Here is a 15,271-nt window from a genome sequence, read left to right as displayed (position 1 = left end):
TAAATATTATAAGAGAAGGACTGCAACGGGTGGGATTCACCTAAAAGCCCTGTTAGTAGTGGAAGGCCTGTTTGAAGTCTTCCACATGCACAACAGGGATTCCCCACCCCGCACCTCCCAAAATTGGCTCTGGAGGGGTAAGAACCCTGAGAACAGCACATGGGGGCAAGAGAACGGGGAACATTCTGTGTGGCAAGCCGAAATGATTGCACAGACAGAATGTTAATCAAAGCATGATGCTGAATTCCACCCAATATCATTGCAGTTACCAGTAAAGAAAAGTGCATCATTCCTGTGATATCTATAAACCAAGGCTGGTTCAGTCTCAAGGGATGAATAGGGATTAAGGAGATAGGAGTGAGCCGCAGAAAAGTGCATTCCCTTACCTTGTACACACTTTGGCCCTCTATCTGGCTGGGTAATGATGCAAAGGCTACACAGGTTAAAGTAAACCGGGTATGCTTAGAAACTCACTTGGAGAACCAGTGTAGAAAGGATATAGGGAAATTCACACACAAGTCAAGGGCAGTGCTTGCAATTTCATGGTGCCATCCCCCAAACCTGTTATTTAATGACCTACTGCAACCTTCTACACCCTCCAGATGTTTCAGACTACAACGCCTGCCGTCCCTGGTCATATGCAGAAAGGAATTGTAGTCCAAAGCACCTACAGACTACCTGGTTGGGGAAAGCCGGTCTTCTGTCTCAGAAATTCTGCCATTTGGTATAGACCACCATATTATGAACTAGAATTCAAAAATGCATAAAGTACCTTCTATAAAATCGTTTTCATTGTAAAGCTGTCTCTCCCCTATTCCGTCATCTTCATCTTGACCATCTTCTTCATCTGGATTATTGATTACCTCGAGGCCAGCCTCAATTACTTCCACCAATTCATCTCGCTTATCTTTCCTCACAGGTTTCTCCTCTGGGTGTCGCGTTAGCCCCATTTCCAGCTGGAACACCTTCATGGAAGTAAAGCTTTCAAAAGGAACGACTCCATATTCACTAGGCAGCTTGGCCCCCATGCTCACTTCAGCTTTGTCTATTTGAGAATGCAGGTATTCCAGGAGATCATTGGGTGCTTGTTCTTTGGTGCCTTGATAGCCCATGCTGTTGACTCTTGGGGTTTTCTTCTCCTGTAACAATTTTAACTTGTCACTCATTTCCTGAAGCTCCTGCTTTAACTGAGCAATTTGGCGCTTGAGGCTCATAGCTCTGGTTTGGTAATGTTCTTCTTGCTCCTGCAGGAGGGCTTGGTAGTGTTCCTTGCCAAAACTCTCCCCTACAATGCCAGGAAGTGATCCATTGCCATCCGTTTGTGGAGCACATTCAAGGAGGTACATAAACAGCAACAAACTCAACAGCAAGGCAAGACCGACCAACAGCCACCGAGTTCTGGCTTGAAATATTATGCCTCTTCTAGGCATTCTTACGGCACTTAAGTTGTATTCCAACTAAAACAGCTGACGTTTTTGGTCATGTCTTGCTAGTATTTTCTGAAAGGAGCAATTGTTTGTACGCTGAACCAAAACTATTTCTACTGATACATCCATTTGTGTGAGGCAAATAAGGGGGGAAACTTGCAACTGTTGTCTTGCTCAAGCAATACTGCAGAGATCGCAAATCCCAGTATTGCTACAACTTCCATTATTGCAAGCATTTACAGTCTAAACAGTCAGATACAGCCCCCATTACTTTCAGGGCAGTTTGTCTAAACATACGTTTTTGGAGGTGTAGTGAATTTGCTATGCTTCTGTATTCTAAAGACAACAAGTTGAAAACATATCAAATTCTGATAAGTGTAAAGCAAAAGAATCTTGCAATTTATAGCCGTGGGGGCATTTTAAAAATATTTTTTCTCACTATCTGCGCACCCCCGTAAGAGCCATAAATATCTGAGCAATAGTAATTTTCATGGGCAGTCTGCAGGATATTTTCCTCTGGAGCTTATGCTTCTCTCTCCTCCATCTTGGAAATCTGTAATCTGAGTCAGCAAAATTAAGGGAGGGCCTAGAATTAAATGAAAAGTACACTCAGTTAGAATTGCAAAACAGGCAAACATCTGGAAAACACATGAAGGCAAGTTTTAATATCCTAAAAATGTAGACATGATGAATCACAAAATTTATTTTTCTGCGATGGCCCATGACAGGGGCGGGTTGTAAACCTTCAGTTCTTTCTACTGGGTTATACACCAGTGATCTCCTTCTTGTGGAAATGTCTGAAACAAACTCATCCAACAGACTAGTAAAAAACAGCTTTTTTTCCAGCTACGTAAGCGGTTGTCAGAATTCTTTCCCCTGCTATTTTTGTCATTTCTGGAATGCATCATAACCAGTTTTTTATTTAAATGACAATGTATTAAGAAGTTAGTGAATTTAACTCCTAATTCCAATTATATTTTCTGTCACCATGCAGGAACATCTACCTTCTTCTGAAAAGGGTACACAGGAAACCTGTACTTTCTTCAGGTAAAAAAAGGGATGGCCAAATATGAGGTTTAGAATTCCAAAAATATTAGAATGTGTGCTTGTATTTTGAGAGGGGCTTTATGGTTCTAAAACAACAAACTATGGGGGTTGCCTTCCAACTTGCATGACTTACATAACTGCAGGTAGGTAAAGACCAACCCTCCCACAATCCTAAAACAGTCTCAGCAGAACCTCTGAACAAAACTACCCCTATGCAAAGTGCTAAAAGCACTGTAGAGATGTACTAAAAATAGCTCCTTCGCAATTGACAAACATCTATCTCTGAAGACCTGTCAGGGTATTAAGGCCTTTCCACTAGGAAGAGTGTTTTGGGCGTAGGGAAGAGTCAGATAAAATTATAAATTACTATCTCCATGCATACTGAAGCAACTAGCATCAGGTGTATCTTCAAGTCACTGACTAGAGTCCAGATGTGGTGAATCAAGATGCAAGAAACAAAACGCATCATTATGTACCCAACTAGGAGATAAGTATGAGACAAAGAAACAACACCCAGCTTCCAATCTCTATGGGCTGTATCTAACTAATCAGTTCCACTAGTGCAAGGACTTTAAAGGTATTTATTATAACAAGTTTAAGGGGGAGTGAAGGAAAACAGAGCAGATTTAGGGGTTGTGTAGAGAAATTCCAAATTTTGGGGGAGGGAATGCAGCAGCAGGGCTTAAACCCACTTTCAAATATTTAACAAAAACGTTTTCTGTTCAAAACATTCTTAGTCCACTCAAAATGCTGCTAAGGCATAAGTATTCATGACAATCAGATTTTGTTCTGGAATAGATTTTATTTAAGGCATGTAAGTCAGAAATTGTATGCATTACCATGTTAACTGAAGGCTGTAAAATATTCATATCTGAGTAGAATGAACAGGAACAAGAAAGCTCAGTACATTTAAACCTCAAGCACAGACTAGGCTAACAATAGCAACATAGAAACAATCCATTGAGTTTCTGGGGAAACCATCGCAGCCTAAGTTTGCTTTCTTGACCATGAGAGAACATCCTTTTGACAACAGCGTTCTGCTTATTGACATATAAGAACAGCAAAAGAACACAGCATTGTTTAACCAGTCACTTCAACCTCCAAACACACTTCACAGTTGAGAAGCAAGTATCCCTTTCCTCAGAGAATAAGGCTGGCAGCCATCATCTAACAAACTGAATACTTTGGCAGATTACACAGATGCAATAGCACTGTAAACCAATATGCATTGTAAACCTAGCAGCTCAAGGGACAGATCCAGAACCCAAAGGATCTTTTATCAGGCTCTCAGTTGAGGCTGATTCTTCTTATGAGACCTACTCTACCTCTAAACACACAAAGACCCAGACAGCTCACCAGTTATGTACAAGACTCAGCTCTTTGATGTCCTAAGTTTTAAACCAGCATCCCCTGATGGCCTGTTATGGGCATTTTATTAGTACAATTCCCACAAAATGCAAGACCAAAAAATGGCGACTACTTATGACTAAGATAACCACTTTACTTCTTGCAAAAGAAACTCACATACTCTAAAGCAAAGGTAAGCCAGACAAAATTAATAATGGCTTCTGTTAGACAACCAAACACTTCTATCATAATAATGGTGTGATTGAATATATCCTTCTCATACATATGCAAACTTCATTTCCCAAAACTATCTTAAGGGTGTGCTTTTAGGCTACAAAATGGTCCTTTGGCTTCATCGTTCTGTGGTTATCTGACTCAGTTTAAGATCATCAGCAATTTTACCTCCAAGAGAAAAATGTTCCCAGACTTTTCCTTGATTTTGCCATTTGGAAAGTGACACATTTTTTCAAGCAAAATTCTTATTCTACTTACAGGAAATGTTAGCCTTCATGAATCTTCATGGGACCTACTAGAAAAGCTTTCAGACGTCCTCCCCCAATCTGCTATGGGCTTGAGATCACTGGTTTATTCATCATATATTTTGCAAAGTCATCTGGTAAGGGTGAGTTGGTATTCGGAATCATACTGCCTCCAACAATGCAGAGCATAGAATTCATTATTTCTGTTCTTCTAAAGGTAGCAAGTGTGGTTATGAAGATAATGAATAGGCCACAGGTTAAACTGAGTCTGTCCTAATTTGCAATGAAGCTACCGTATATCACTTCATCCTTCCCTACTGCACTGACTGAACCTCCTTTCAAATGCCTGATCCTCTGCTACTATTCCAGAAACCCTCACTTTATTAACTAGGAATCCGCAGTAAACTTTGTAAACAGTAAACATCTTTGCCAAGACCCACTAACAGTGGTCATGATATGAGACTTAAAAATAAATTTAAGACTCAGCTGAACACAAAAAATTGTTTGCCTTCATAAACTGCTGTTTGCTGCTTTCACTGCTCTAGCCTTGTCCCCTTCTAATCAACCCATTGCTAGGGGCCTGTAATTCTCGTATGTCTCTGCGATTGAGTGAAACTAAATAATTTACTCTTGATACAGAAGCACAGCAAAATAAGCCACCCCAAGGTGGTGTCAGAAATGCACACAGAAACACAGCGGGTGGGTGCCCCCGGACAGCATGGAGTTTGTACCATCACAGAATGATTTTTACTTGAGAAAAATAATGCCTCAGCTATCAGAAGTTTTTAAAAAGCTTCATCTACTCCAACAATCAACTGAATCACCGCAGCAGAACGTAGGTGTTTGGGGGCTGGCAGCTACATGTTGAATTATCCCCAAGAACAAGCCAACACACACTCTCCACTCATAGAAAAGTAGTTTGTTAGTAGAGAGACCTCGGTGAAAGCCTTCCTGAACAAAAACATCTTCAGTAGACACCTAAGCATCATCTTGCTAGGTGCCTTTGTAGTTTTGGCTGGTAAATAATACCAGAAGGCTGGAGCTACAACACTGAAAATCCAGTTTCCAGGACAGGCTAAGTGCACGTCGGGGGCATACAGTTGCTCCCAGCAGTACCCCATCTGAGGAGCACAGCGAAAGGGCACTGAGTGTCAATCAGCCAAAGGCCTGGTTAGGGAGGAACACTTTTGCCTGGTGCCTAAAGGTGTTTAATGAAGGCACCAAGCGAACCTCCCCGGGGAGCGCATTCCACAAACAGAGTGCAGTCTTTCCAGCAAAGCTGTTATTTGGTGTTGATAGGATCAACAAATTAGCTGTTGCATTCTATACCAGCTGGATCTTCTAGGTAAAGCCCAAGGGAAGTCCCACATAGAGCACATTGCAGTAGTCCAGTTTTGAAGTTACCAATGCCAAGCTCACAGTGGCCAACCCTACCTTATTCATGCCACAGACGACAGTACACACACACTCTGCAATGGGAGCAGGTATTGTATAAGCAGTCAGGCTGTATCACACTCCATAGTGCCATATAACTCTACTTGAAATACTAAATTTTATTATCTGAAGCAAAAATTTGAAAACTATTTTTCAATTTTTTCAACACTATTTTCAATTTTCAACACTATTTTTCAATTCCAATAGAATTCAGCTATGGTTAGCAGGGGTCAGCAAACTTTTTCAGCAGGGAGCTGGCCCGCTGGCCCTCAGACCTTGTGGGGGGCTGGACTATATTTTGGAAAAGAAAAGAAAAAGAACAAATTCTTATGCCCCACAAATAACCCAGAGATGCATTTTAAATAAAAGGACACATTCTACTCATGCAAAAACACGCTGATTCCCAGACCGTCTGCAGGCCAGATTTAGAAGTTGATTGGGCCAGATCCGGCCCCGGGCCTTAGTTTGCCTACCCATGGATAAGTGCATCAGCTGCGACTCCCCACCCTCTGGGAGAGAGAAAATCTGTTGACCATTATCCATGGCCTGGCAACCTCTACATGACTAGTTGACTAGATTGGTCAACTACATGGGCTGCCTTTGAAGACTTCACAGAAGCTCCTGTTGATAGCCAGACAGCTGCATTTTGAACTGGCACTGCCCTTTACAAAGTTTCTCCCATGTAGTTAAACAGCGACATTTGTTGCCGGTCCATTTTCAGGCACAATTCAAAGCACAAGTTATTACATACAAGAGGGGCTGACTTCAACCACATGTTCCTGTCTGACCATTAGTCATTGTCAGACGCTCAGTTACAAGCCCCTCTGTCATCAGAAGGGTGTTCCCAAATATGATTCCAACATCAGTGAAATACTTTGTTATTTGTCCAGGCATTCCAGTATGGTTTCACTGTTTCTCAGCCTTCTGCTGAGTTTTATCATCTGCTCTTGGCCTGCTGCTTTCCAATTCCATTGTTTTAGTCTGTATTTTTACTGCATTTCTTCACATTGTATTTAGGTGTGTGCCTGCTTGAGAGCCTATTAGCTCATGCCTATTGCCTATATATTTGCCAAATAAATGAGGCATAATCTAGAGGGCATTGAAAAGGGTAGAGGTGCCCCTCTGCTCACAGAGATGAGTTTTGGTAGCAAGACACACCTGAGGGAGGCCCTCACTAAGCCCACTGAAAGTTTGGCGAGCACAGGGAGGTTTGCTGGTGGGAAGACGTGAAATGGGGTGTTCTGGGGCCAGCCTTGGACCTGCTTGGTTTCAGCTGAAGGAAATTGAAGACATGCCGTATTTTTTGCACCATAACACTCACTTTTTTCCTCCTAGAAAGTAAGGGGAAATGTCTGTGCGTGTTATGGAGCAAATGCCTAAGGATGGCGGGGGGATCTGCTGCAGTCGTGAGCAGAGGATCCATGGTTCCCCTCCCTTCCCTTCTCCGTGGCTCGCTTTGAAACAGCAAAGCGGGAGAAGAGCCGCTGAGTGGGGAGGAGGGAGAGAAGCAGAGCCTGCTTGCTTCAGAGTAGCAATGCAGGAGAGGACAGGAGCCGCTTACACGAGTGTAAGCAGCTCCTGTCCGGTTGGCTCCTTTAAAGCAACCATGTCCCTCTCTCCACTCAGCTCGCGTAATAGCAGCGAGGTTTTTCAGATCGCTAAGCGCTAAGCCGGGGAGGTGGGAGAGAAGCAGAGCCTGCTTGCTTCAAAGGAGCAAAGCGGGAGAGGACAGGAGCCTTCTCCTCTTATACCCCTCGCCTGAATTATTAGCAGCATCCCTCTCCACACACAACACGCGTGTTCCTTCTCCCCTTATACTCCTCTTCTGCCTTATTAGCAGCATCCTTCTCCACACACCCCACGCGTGTTCCTTCTCCTCTTATACCCCTCTTCTGCATTATTAGCAGGACCCTTCTCCACACACCCCACGCGTGCTCCTTGTCCCTTGAGTGCTTTTCCTTCCCTCTCCACCTAAAACGTGGTTACAAAGCACGGATCCACATGGATCCTCAGGATTTTTGCACTGGGTCACCCCAAATTCACCATCAGATCACATAGCATGTCCATGGCTACAGCTTGCACCAAAAATAGCACGCACCCACTGTTGCCTGGGGCCACAGTGGTGCAAAAATGTGGTTACAAAGCATGGATCCACATGGATCCTCAGGATTTTTGCATTGGGCTACCCCAAACTCACCGTCAGATCACATGTCTGTGGCCACAGCATGAACCACAAAAATCATACATCCACTGTTTCGTTTAGATTTTTTTTTCTTGTTTTCCTCCTCTAAAAACTATGTGCGTGTTATGGTCGGGTGTGTGTTAGTAGATTCCACCTGTGCAAAAAAAGGAAAGCATAATCCTTTGGAAATGATGGACAATCTGTCACTTCAATCTTCCCATCATGAGAATTTAGGACTATTCTGCCTATAAGCTAGGGGAGGAAAGAGTTTTCAGGGAGCCACCATTTTTAAACACCCTTCTTCCCCTAAGCCAGTGTTTCCCAACCTTGGGCCTCCAGCTGTTTTTGAACTACAACTCCCATCATCCCTGACTAGCAAGACCAGTGGCAAGGGATGATGGGAATTGTAGTCCATAAACAGCTGGAGGCCCAAGGTTGGGAAACACTGCCCTAAGCCACTCTTCTCATCCAGGGCAGTAGCATGTGGGGCAATAAGCTGCAACTACAAGGAAACTGAACATTTTTTTCTCCTCTTCAATTGCAGTCACCCTGACTTCTTCATTAAGAGGGGGAAACCTGTGAGACAAGGAGCAGAATCAAATTGCAACAGAGAAGGTTTTAAAATCCTCTCTCAACCTCATGCCCATCACAGATGGGACAGTAGACTTTTTTCACTACCTGTGTCACTATTATTATTTTTTATAGAGTTAAGGCTCAGCTGCCCCAAGCCTGTGTGGATAAGATGGAAATCGGTTTAGTTATGAAAGATTTGAGGTCAGACTGTAGACCTCAGTTTTTCAACATATAAACTGAAAAGACTTTTTCAGTATTATGTACATATTGCTTCCAAAGCAAGACATGTACGAGCGAAGGACATTTCTGCAGACACTGAGCACCAGCTGTCTCATTAGGCCCTTGCACAAATGGCTACTCCTACCACTCAGTTACATTAAATTAATTTCTTAAAAATAGCACCAAACACAAGAATACTTCACCATCATCATTATCTGCACATAAAGTCATTACTTTATATACTACAATAGCATGATATTTGACATCTGTGCTGCGACATTACCCTGGAGCAGTCATCTCCAGAACACCTAACTCCCTCAGGGTCCGGACAGAAATACAAAATGCAATTAGAAGACTTTAAAGTAGCAAAGAAAATAACAGCACTTCCAGGTTCTTTTACAGCAGTGCAGTTAAAAGCTACACTGAGATTAGGACACGTCAGTGCAACAAAATTTCCACAGTCAAGAACTGTTGAATTACTCAACATTCAGCTAGTCAAATAGTTCCAACATTGTATCTAACTCATTCACATTGCAAGTGTCTAGCATTGCACAGAGTGTTGCAGCAGAGACTTCAACAGTCCTACAATATGACATATTTCTGGACTTCATTAGAAAACAAAACTTGAGTTCTCCTAGTTGTCTTTTTAGATTCGCAGCCATAAAGCAGCCTTAATCTTTGTTGCAGCAAACTTTCTTGGCTTTTCTTTGAATATATCCATGATAACTAAACTAAGAAAAGTAGGAGTGTTTCTATTGTCAGCACTGGATTACCCAAGAGCAATTAGAAAAACTAATAATATTAGTTAATATTAGTTAAAATATTTGCCATAATTACATGAAGATTCTTTGTGAAATTAACATACAGTAATAGACAGTACATGCAGTTTCTATTAAGCAGCAATGTGCAATCCCACACATATATCTCCAGAAATAGTATATTTTATTCAACAGGTCAGTAAATTGAATTTTCTCACTTTTATGGGCAGCATAGGTAACTACTGACTACTAGTTGCAAATGAATACTTGGAGCTGGCATAGGAACAACTTTCTTTAGCTTTTAACCAAGGTTGAGGGGTCAGAAATAGGGCACAGAATGACAAATTTCTGTTCCTCTTACATGAAAGATGTTGTTAATCATGGTTTGGGACACACATGCATTGATGTGAACCATGGCTGAACATGGTTCAGTTCCTCGAAGCAAAATGTGACTGACGCCCGGCTACTTCAAATGCTGGACAGCAATCAGGGCAAATTATTCTGTCTCAAGAAAGAAATTAAAAATAGCGGTGTGTGTGTGTGTGTAAAAAACAGGACACCTAACCAATGAGAAATTTGATTACCTTAGTTACCAGAGCTCCCCTTTAACTCTGTGACACAATGAGTCACTGTGTGTGGCTGTAAACCAGAAGTCGGTGGTTCAAGCCCACCCAGAACAAGATCCCTGCATTGCAGGGGGTTGAACTAGATGATCCTCGGGATCCCTTCCAACTCTGTATTTCTATGATTCTATGGTCTTTAAAGGTGCTGATAGTTTACATGCATAGGCTTGAAGCACACAATCCAGTCCCTTAACCATAATCAAAAGACAAACACGAATACCTGATCACTCTAAGCACTTTCCTTCCCATTCCATCAGTGCAACAGAGGCTTTATGCGAGAAAGAATGATAGCCAAGGTTTTGGCTCTCTTTACAAAGCAACAGTTTTCACGCCCACATGATTTCAAGTGACCAGCTTTCAATTTTTCTATGCAACTTTTTTCCAGTAATTTTTTCTCCAACCAAAGCAAGGACAGATGGGAACAAATATTTAACCCACCCTAAGAGTAGACATCTGCCAGTTGTACTGATGATTTCATGAACATATTTTCCTTAACCAAATGAGATCACCAATATGTTTTAAAAGAAACAGGAAAGTTGTGACATGGTGCTTCATATGGTGTAGAACAGGGGTCCTCAAACGTTTTAAACAGGGGGCCAGTTCACTGTTCCTCAGACATTGCTGGGTGCCAGACTATACAGTGGTATCTCGGGTTAAGAACTTAATTTGTTCTGGAGGTCCGTTCTTAACCTGAAACTGTTCTTAACCTGAAGCACCACTTTAGCTAATGGGGCCTCCTGCCACCGCCGGGCCGCCACTGTGCAATTTCTGTTATCATCCTGAAGCAAAGTTCTCAACCTGAGGTACTATTTCTAGTTTAGCGGAGTCTGTAACCTGAAGCGTCTGTAACCTGAGGTACCACTGTAGTTTGAAAAAAATATGAACAAATTCCTATGCACACTGCACATACAGTGGTACCTCTACTTACGCGCACCTCTGGTTATGTATCCTTTGGGATACACATGTGGCAAACCCAGAAGTAATTTTCTGGGTTTCGCCACACATGCATGCACAAAAGTGCTCTACCACACCACACGCATGCGCGGAACAAGCACCTCTGGTTGCGAAAATCTCGAGATCCGACTGGAGCTCCAGAACAGATCCCATCCACAACCAGAGGTACCACTGTATTTTATTTGTAGTGCACAAAACAGGAAAAACAATACAATATTTAAGAAGAAGAGGAGAAGAGATTGGATTTGATATCCCACTTTATCACTACCCGGAGGAGTCTCAAAGCGGCTAACATTCTCCTTTCCCTTCCTCCCCCACAACAAACACTCTGTGAGGTGAGTGGGGCTGAGAGACTTCAAAGAAGTGTGACTAGCCCAAGGTCACCCAGCAGCTGCATGTGGAGGAGCGGAGACGCGAACCCGGTTCCCCAGATTACAAATCTACCACTCTTAACCACTACACCACAGTGGCTCTTAAAATGTTATGGTATGGGTTGTAGACAATGCCAATTTGCTAGATCACTCAGAATAGATCTACTGAAAATAATGAACACAAGTCACTTGGGTCTATTAATTTCAATGGGTCTACGCAGAGTAACGCTGAGTTTTGCCCACCTCCCAATTACTTGCAGTACTATTCAAAACACCTTATTATTATTAAATTGGTCGTATACTTGTTGAGCTTGTCTCTTTGCCTGGGCTTGGGGAGGGGAATAGGTGGGGAGCTAAGAGAGGCAGAGAGAAAGGGAGCTTCGCCCACCGTTACGTTGCCCTCCTGTGTTTGCAATGGATCTGTGACCATCGGTGAGGGAGAGGCGATGAAGCAAGCAGCCACACCAACATATATTAAAAGGAGCTCCTTTGGCTAGCCCTATCCTGCTTCCCCTAGCAGCCCAGCAGTGTTGCATGTCTCCCCTCCAAGCCCTCCTCGACTGGCGCAGGTAAGCCTTGGAACGTTGCGGTTGGGGAGGGACCCTTTTGGAATGCCGAGGAGCCTTTTGGAACGCCGGGGACAGAATTGTTGCTACTTTTCGCTGCTTCCCTTTTTGTGTGTGCCAAGCGTTTGCTTAGAGCCTCCCCGTGGAAAAAAGAAAAGGGGGAGGGGCGAGGCGGGTTCTGCAGTTGCCGGGTGGGCCAGGTTCGGGACTGGATCTGGCCCGCGGACCATAGTTTGAGGACCCCTGGTGTAGAATCTAGGTATGAATACTCTAAAGCACCAGAAATCTGCGTTACGTGATGATTCTGCATATTTTAAACTTGTTGTGTTTTTTTTTAAAGAATGCAGCCTAAAGCCAAGAACCACAATTCATATCTGGTCTTCTCTTTTAGTTTGTGCCAGATAAGACCAGCAAGACTCATGCAGGGCTACTAGACACCCTTGGTTTCATAACAACTTCCCACATATCCTATAGTTTAGTTCCATCTCAGATGAGATAGACATTACAAAAGAATGAATCAACATGCTTTGACTTTTTTCTGCCTAGAACCAAGAAAAGAAGAGATATGGGTCGGGGGAGCAATCGTAATCCAGACATAACAGTCACTATGGGATCATTACATTTAAACAGGGGCAATGGGACACCAGAACTGATTTGCCCCCACTCCAATGACATGTACCAAGATCTGAATGCACTCTTAAGTAGCTATGCTACATAAGGGTTTGGGGAAGCCCAAGCCAATTCATCTATCTGGGAAAGCACCAAAGGGTTGAATCTCAAGTGAGTAACTTCACCTCACCATTCCTACTGCAAACTCCAATATATTTTAATTCAACTGGTGCCAGATGATTTCTGCACTGTGTCACAACAATGCAAGTTGGCTTTGCTTGAGGCTACAGCAATCCATGCACTTCTCACCTCCCATGATACTGAAACATCCTGCCAATTTACTGTGTGCTTTCCCAGTACGACATGTTTAATGTTAAACCTGCAACCACCCTGTAAAATTAGGTCAGTACTATCACCGTATTCCAGAGGAAACTGGCTGTGACTTGCTTGAGGCTACCTAGAGAGTTCGTGGCAGAGGCAAAATACAAAACAGAGACTTACTGATTCATGGTTCAGCTTCGTAGCCATGACCAGTTCTGTAACACAGTTTTGAACACCTCAGTTGGTTCTTCTCTCAAACTTGAAAGAGGAACATCCAACAAAATAAAATGATAGGAGTAATTTATCTACTTGCTCCTCTGCACCAGGAATGGGGAACCCTTCGAAGATGTTGCTGGACTATACCTCCCATCCCTGACCATTGGCTATGCTGGCTGGGCTAATGAAAATTCAAGTCCAACAACATGTAAAGGTCTACCAGTTCTGAATCCCTGTCCTATACCATTTTTTTAAAAAGACAGGAAATATGAGTGATGATTGTCGCTAGTAAAAAAAAAGCCCTCAGTTCTTCATTAACAAAGCACCCCATCTTGAGAGAAACACATGCTAAATACTGTCTAGCACACCATCCATTTACCACCCACTGCCTTCCAGTCTGCATGGGATAAACCACTGCTTACAAAACATCTTACTCTGTAAGGGATCTGAAGAAATAATGAGTTTTCTCTCTTTCTGTATCTAAGTGAGAAGAGATATGTGAAGAAAAGAACAGGCGCAAAATAGAGGGAACTAAGTTATAAATTTATGGGTGGAAGGAAGGAAGAGAACATACAGCACAATGCAACAGAGAGAAAATATAGAGGGTACACGGCCCAGAATTAATGCATGTGGACTGCTTGTCTTGCGACACATTTTAACTATCCTTTTGCCTATGAAACTACTATGACAGAAACAGATGGCTTTCTATTCCTCCACTGCATGCTTTTGCGCACGGAGGAAAAAATCTGGTTGCAACTGAAGCAGCTATAGGACAACTTGCAAGAGTGGAGTGTGATTTTACGCAATTGTTTGAAGAAAACAGGCTAGGAAAAGTGTGTCGGGAAAAGATAAGGCACAGATAAGAAATACAGTTGTGATTAATAGGAATAAGGGTAAAAACCAAAGAAACTTGCACAGAGAATCATAAAATTGGAAGGGACCCTGAGGGTCATCTAGTTCAACCCCCTGCAATGCAGGAATATGCAGCTGCCCTGTACACGGATTGAACCTGCAACCTTGGCAATATGAGCACCATGCTCTAACCAACTGAGCCATCCAGGCTATCTTCTAGCATTTCAACTTAGTCTAACCTATATCAATTTATTCGGAATAACCGCCAGCCTTGATGCTATAATCAAGTAATTCCTATGACAGAAACGCTATTCCCCAAGATATATAAGCTCTGGAAAGGTGGAGTGGGGGCGGGGGATATTGCCTGCCACCACTCTGCAACCAGACTGCACGAACGAGGAGCCCAAGGCGTCACCCGATTTGCATTCAGAGATCTTCGGCTTGGCGTCCTGAAGCCCCGAGAGGATTTTTGAGGAAGGAAGGATAGAAGGCTCTTCTGTAATGGGGCACCGGCGGGAGGGAAGAAAGAGTTAAGATACGGCGAGGCGGAGGGTTTCTTTAAGAAAAAGAAACACACACACACGCAGGTGTGTAGGTAGGTATCCAAGAGTTGTTACCCATCCTGCACACACACACATTCCCGGGGGTGGGCGAGTGGACACCACAACGAGCCGAGGACGTGCGCAAAGGACTTTGGACTAGAGCTGCTCTGGAGAGCCTAGATTTGGGTGTCATGGTGGGGGTGGGGGTGGGTCGGTGGGCGGCAATCGTGGCACCAGGAGCGAAGGAAGGAGTGAAAGAACCTGCTTGGGGCAGATGCGCCAAAGCCACGGGGGAGGCTGAGATAGGGGGGGAGGAAGGGGAGAACGGCGAACGTGGCCCGCGCGCCCCGCAAGACTCACCTCAGAACGGAGCCTCCCCCTCCTCCTCCTCCTCCTGCCGCTGCTGCTTCTTCCTCGGCTCAACTAGCAGCTCTTGCTGCTGCTGCTGCTGTTGGACTGCAGGCTGCGCCGCGCAGCAGCGGCCCCACTTCCTGTGAGCGAGCGAGGAAATGAGGCGGAGGAGGCGGCAGCGGCGCGCCTCAGCCACTACTCTCCTCCCGGCCGCGGCAGCCCCTTAAAGCGATAGGCACCGGCGGGAGGGGAGCGTGGCTGCTGCTGCCGCCGCCGCCGCCGCCGCCACTTCTCCTTCGCTTTCCTCCTGTCCATGCTACCCGACCCGCCCTGCTGGCAGAGGGGTGAGCCATCTGAGGGCGAGGCCAGGCGCCCTCCCGCGGCCACAGGGGCGGGCGCC

The 15,271-nt window shown here is 44.1% G+C and overlaps 1 protein-coding gene and 1 long non-coding RNA gene across 3 annotated transcripts in view; one reads left to right on the top strand and one right to left on the bottom strand.

Annotated features, from left to right (window-relative positions):
- The window catches only part of CSGALNACT2 (chondroitin sulfate N-acetylgalactosaminyltransferase 2), a 34,050-nt gene extending 18,867 nt beyond the window's left edge, over positions 1 to 15,183 (bottom strand). The window contains exons 1-2 of the mRNA XM_079975696.1: positions 14,881 to 15,183; positions 773 to 2,013 (exon numbers count right to left, since the gene is read on the bottom strand). Of these exons, the coding sequence (XP_079831822.1) occupies positions 773 to 1,430 (658 nt within the window). The 5' untranslated portion in view covers positions 1,431 to 2,013; positions 14,881 to 15,183. The remainder of the gene's footprint in view (positions 1 to 772; positions 2,014 to 14,880) is intronic.
- Positions 922 to 4,794, top strand: LOC307215966. 2 transcript variants are annotated; one of them, XR_013838812.1, is made up of 3 exons: positions 922 to 1,061; positions 4,316 to 4,437; positions 4,518 to 4,794. It is a non-coding gene; the product is annotated as an uncharacterized lncRNA (long non-coding RNA). The 2 variants fall into 2 exon arrangements; XR_013838813.1 differs by having other exon boundaries at positions 4,316 to 4,443.
- Positions 15,184 to 15,271: the final 88 nt, after the last annotated feature.

This window comes from Podarcis cretensis, assembly GCF_951804945.1.
Source record: "Podarcis cretensis genome assembly, chromosome: 5".
In the NCBI taxonomy this organism is placed as follows: domain Eukaryota; kingdom Metazoa; phylum Chordata; class Lepidosauria; order Squamata; family Lacertidae; genus Podarcis; species Podarcis cretensis.
Note: the sequence above shows the minus strand (reverse complement) of the source record. Positions and strands in the feature narration are given on the sequence as shown.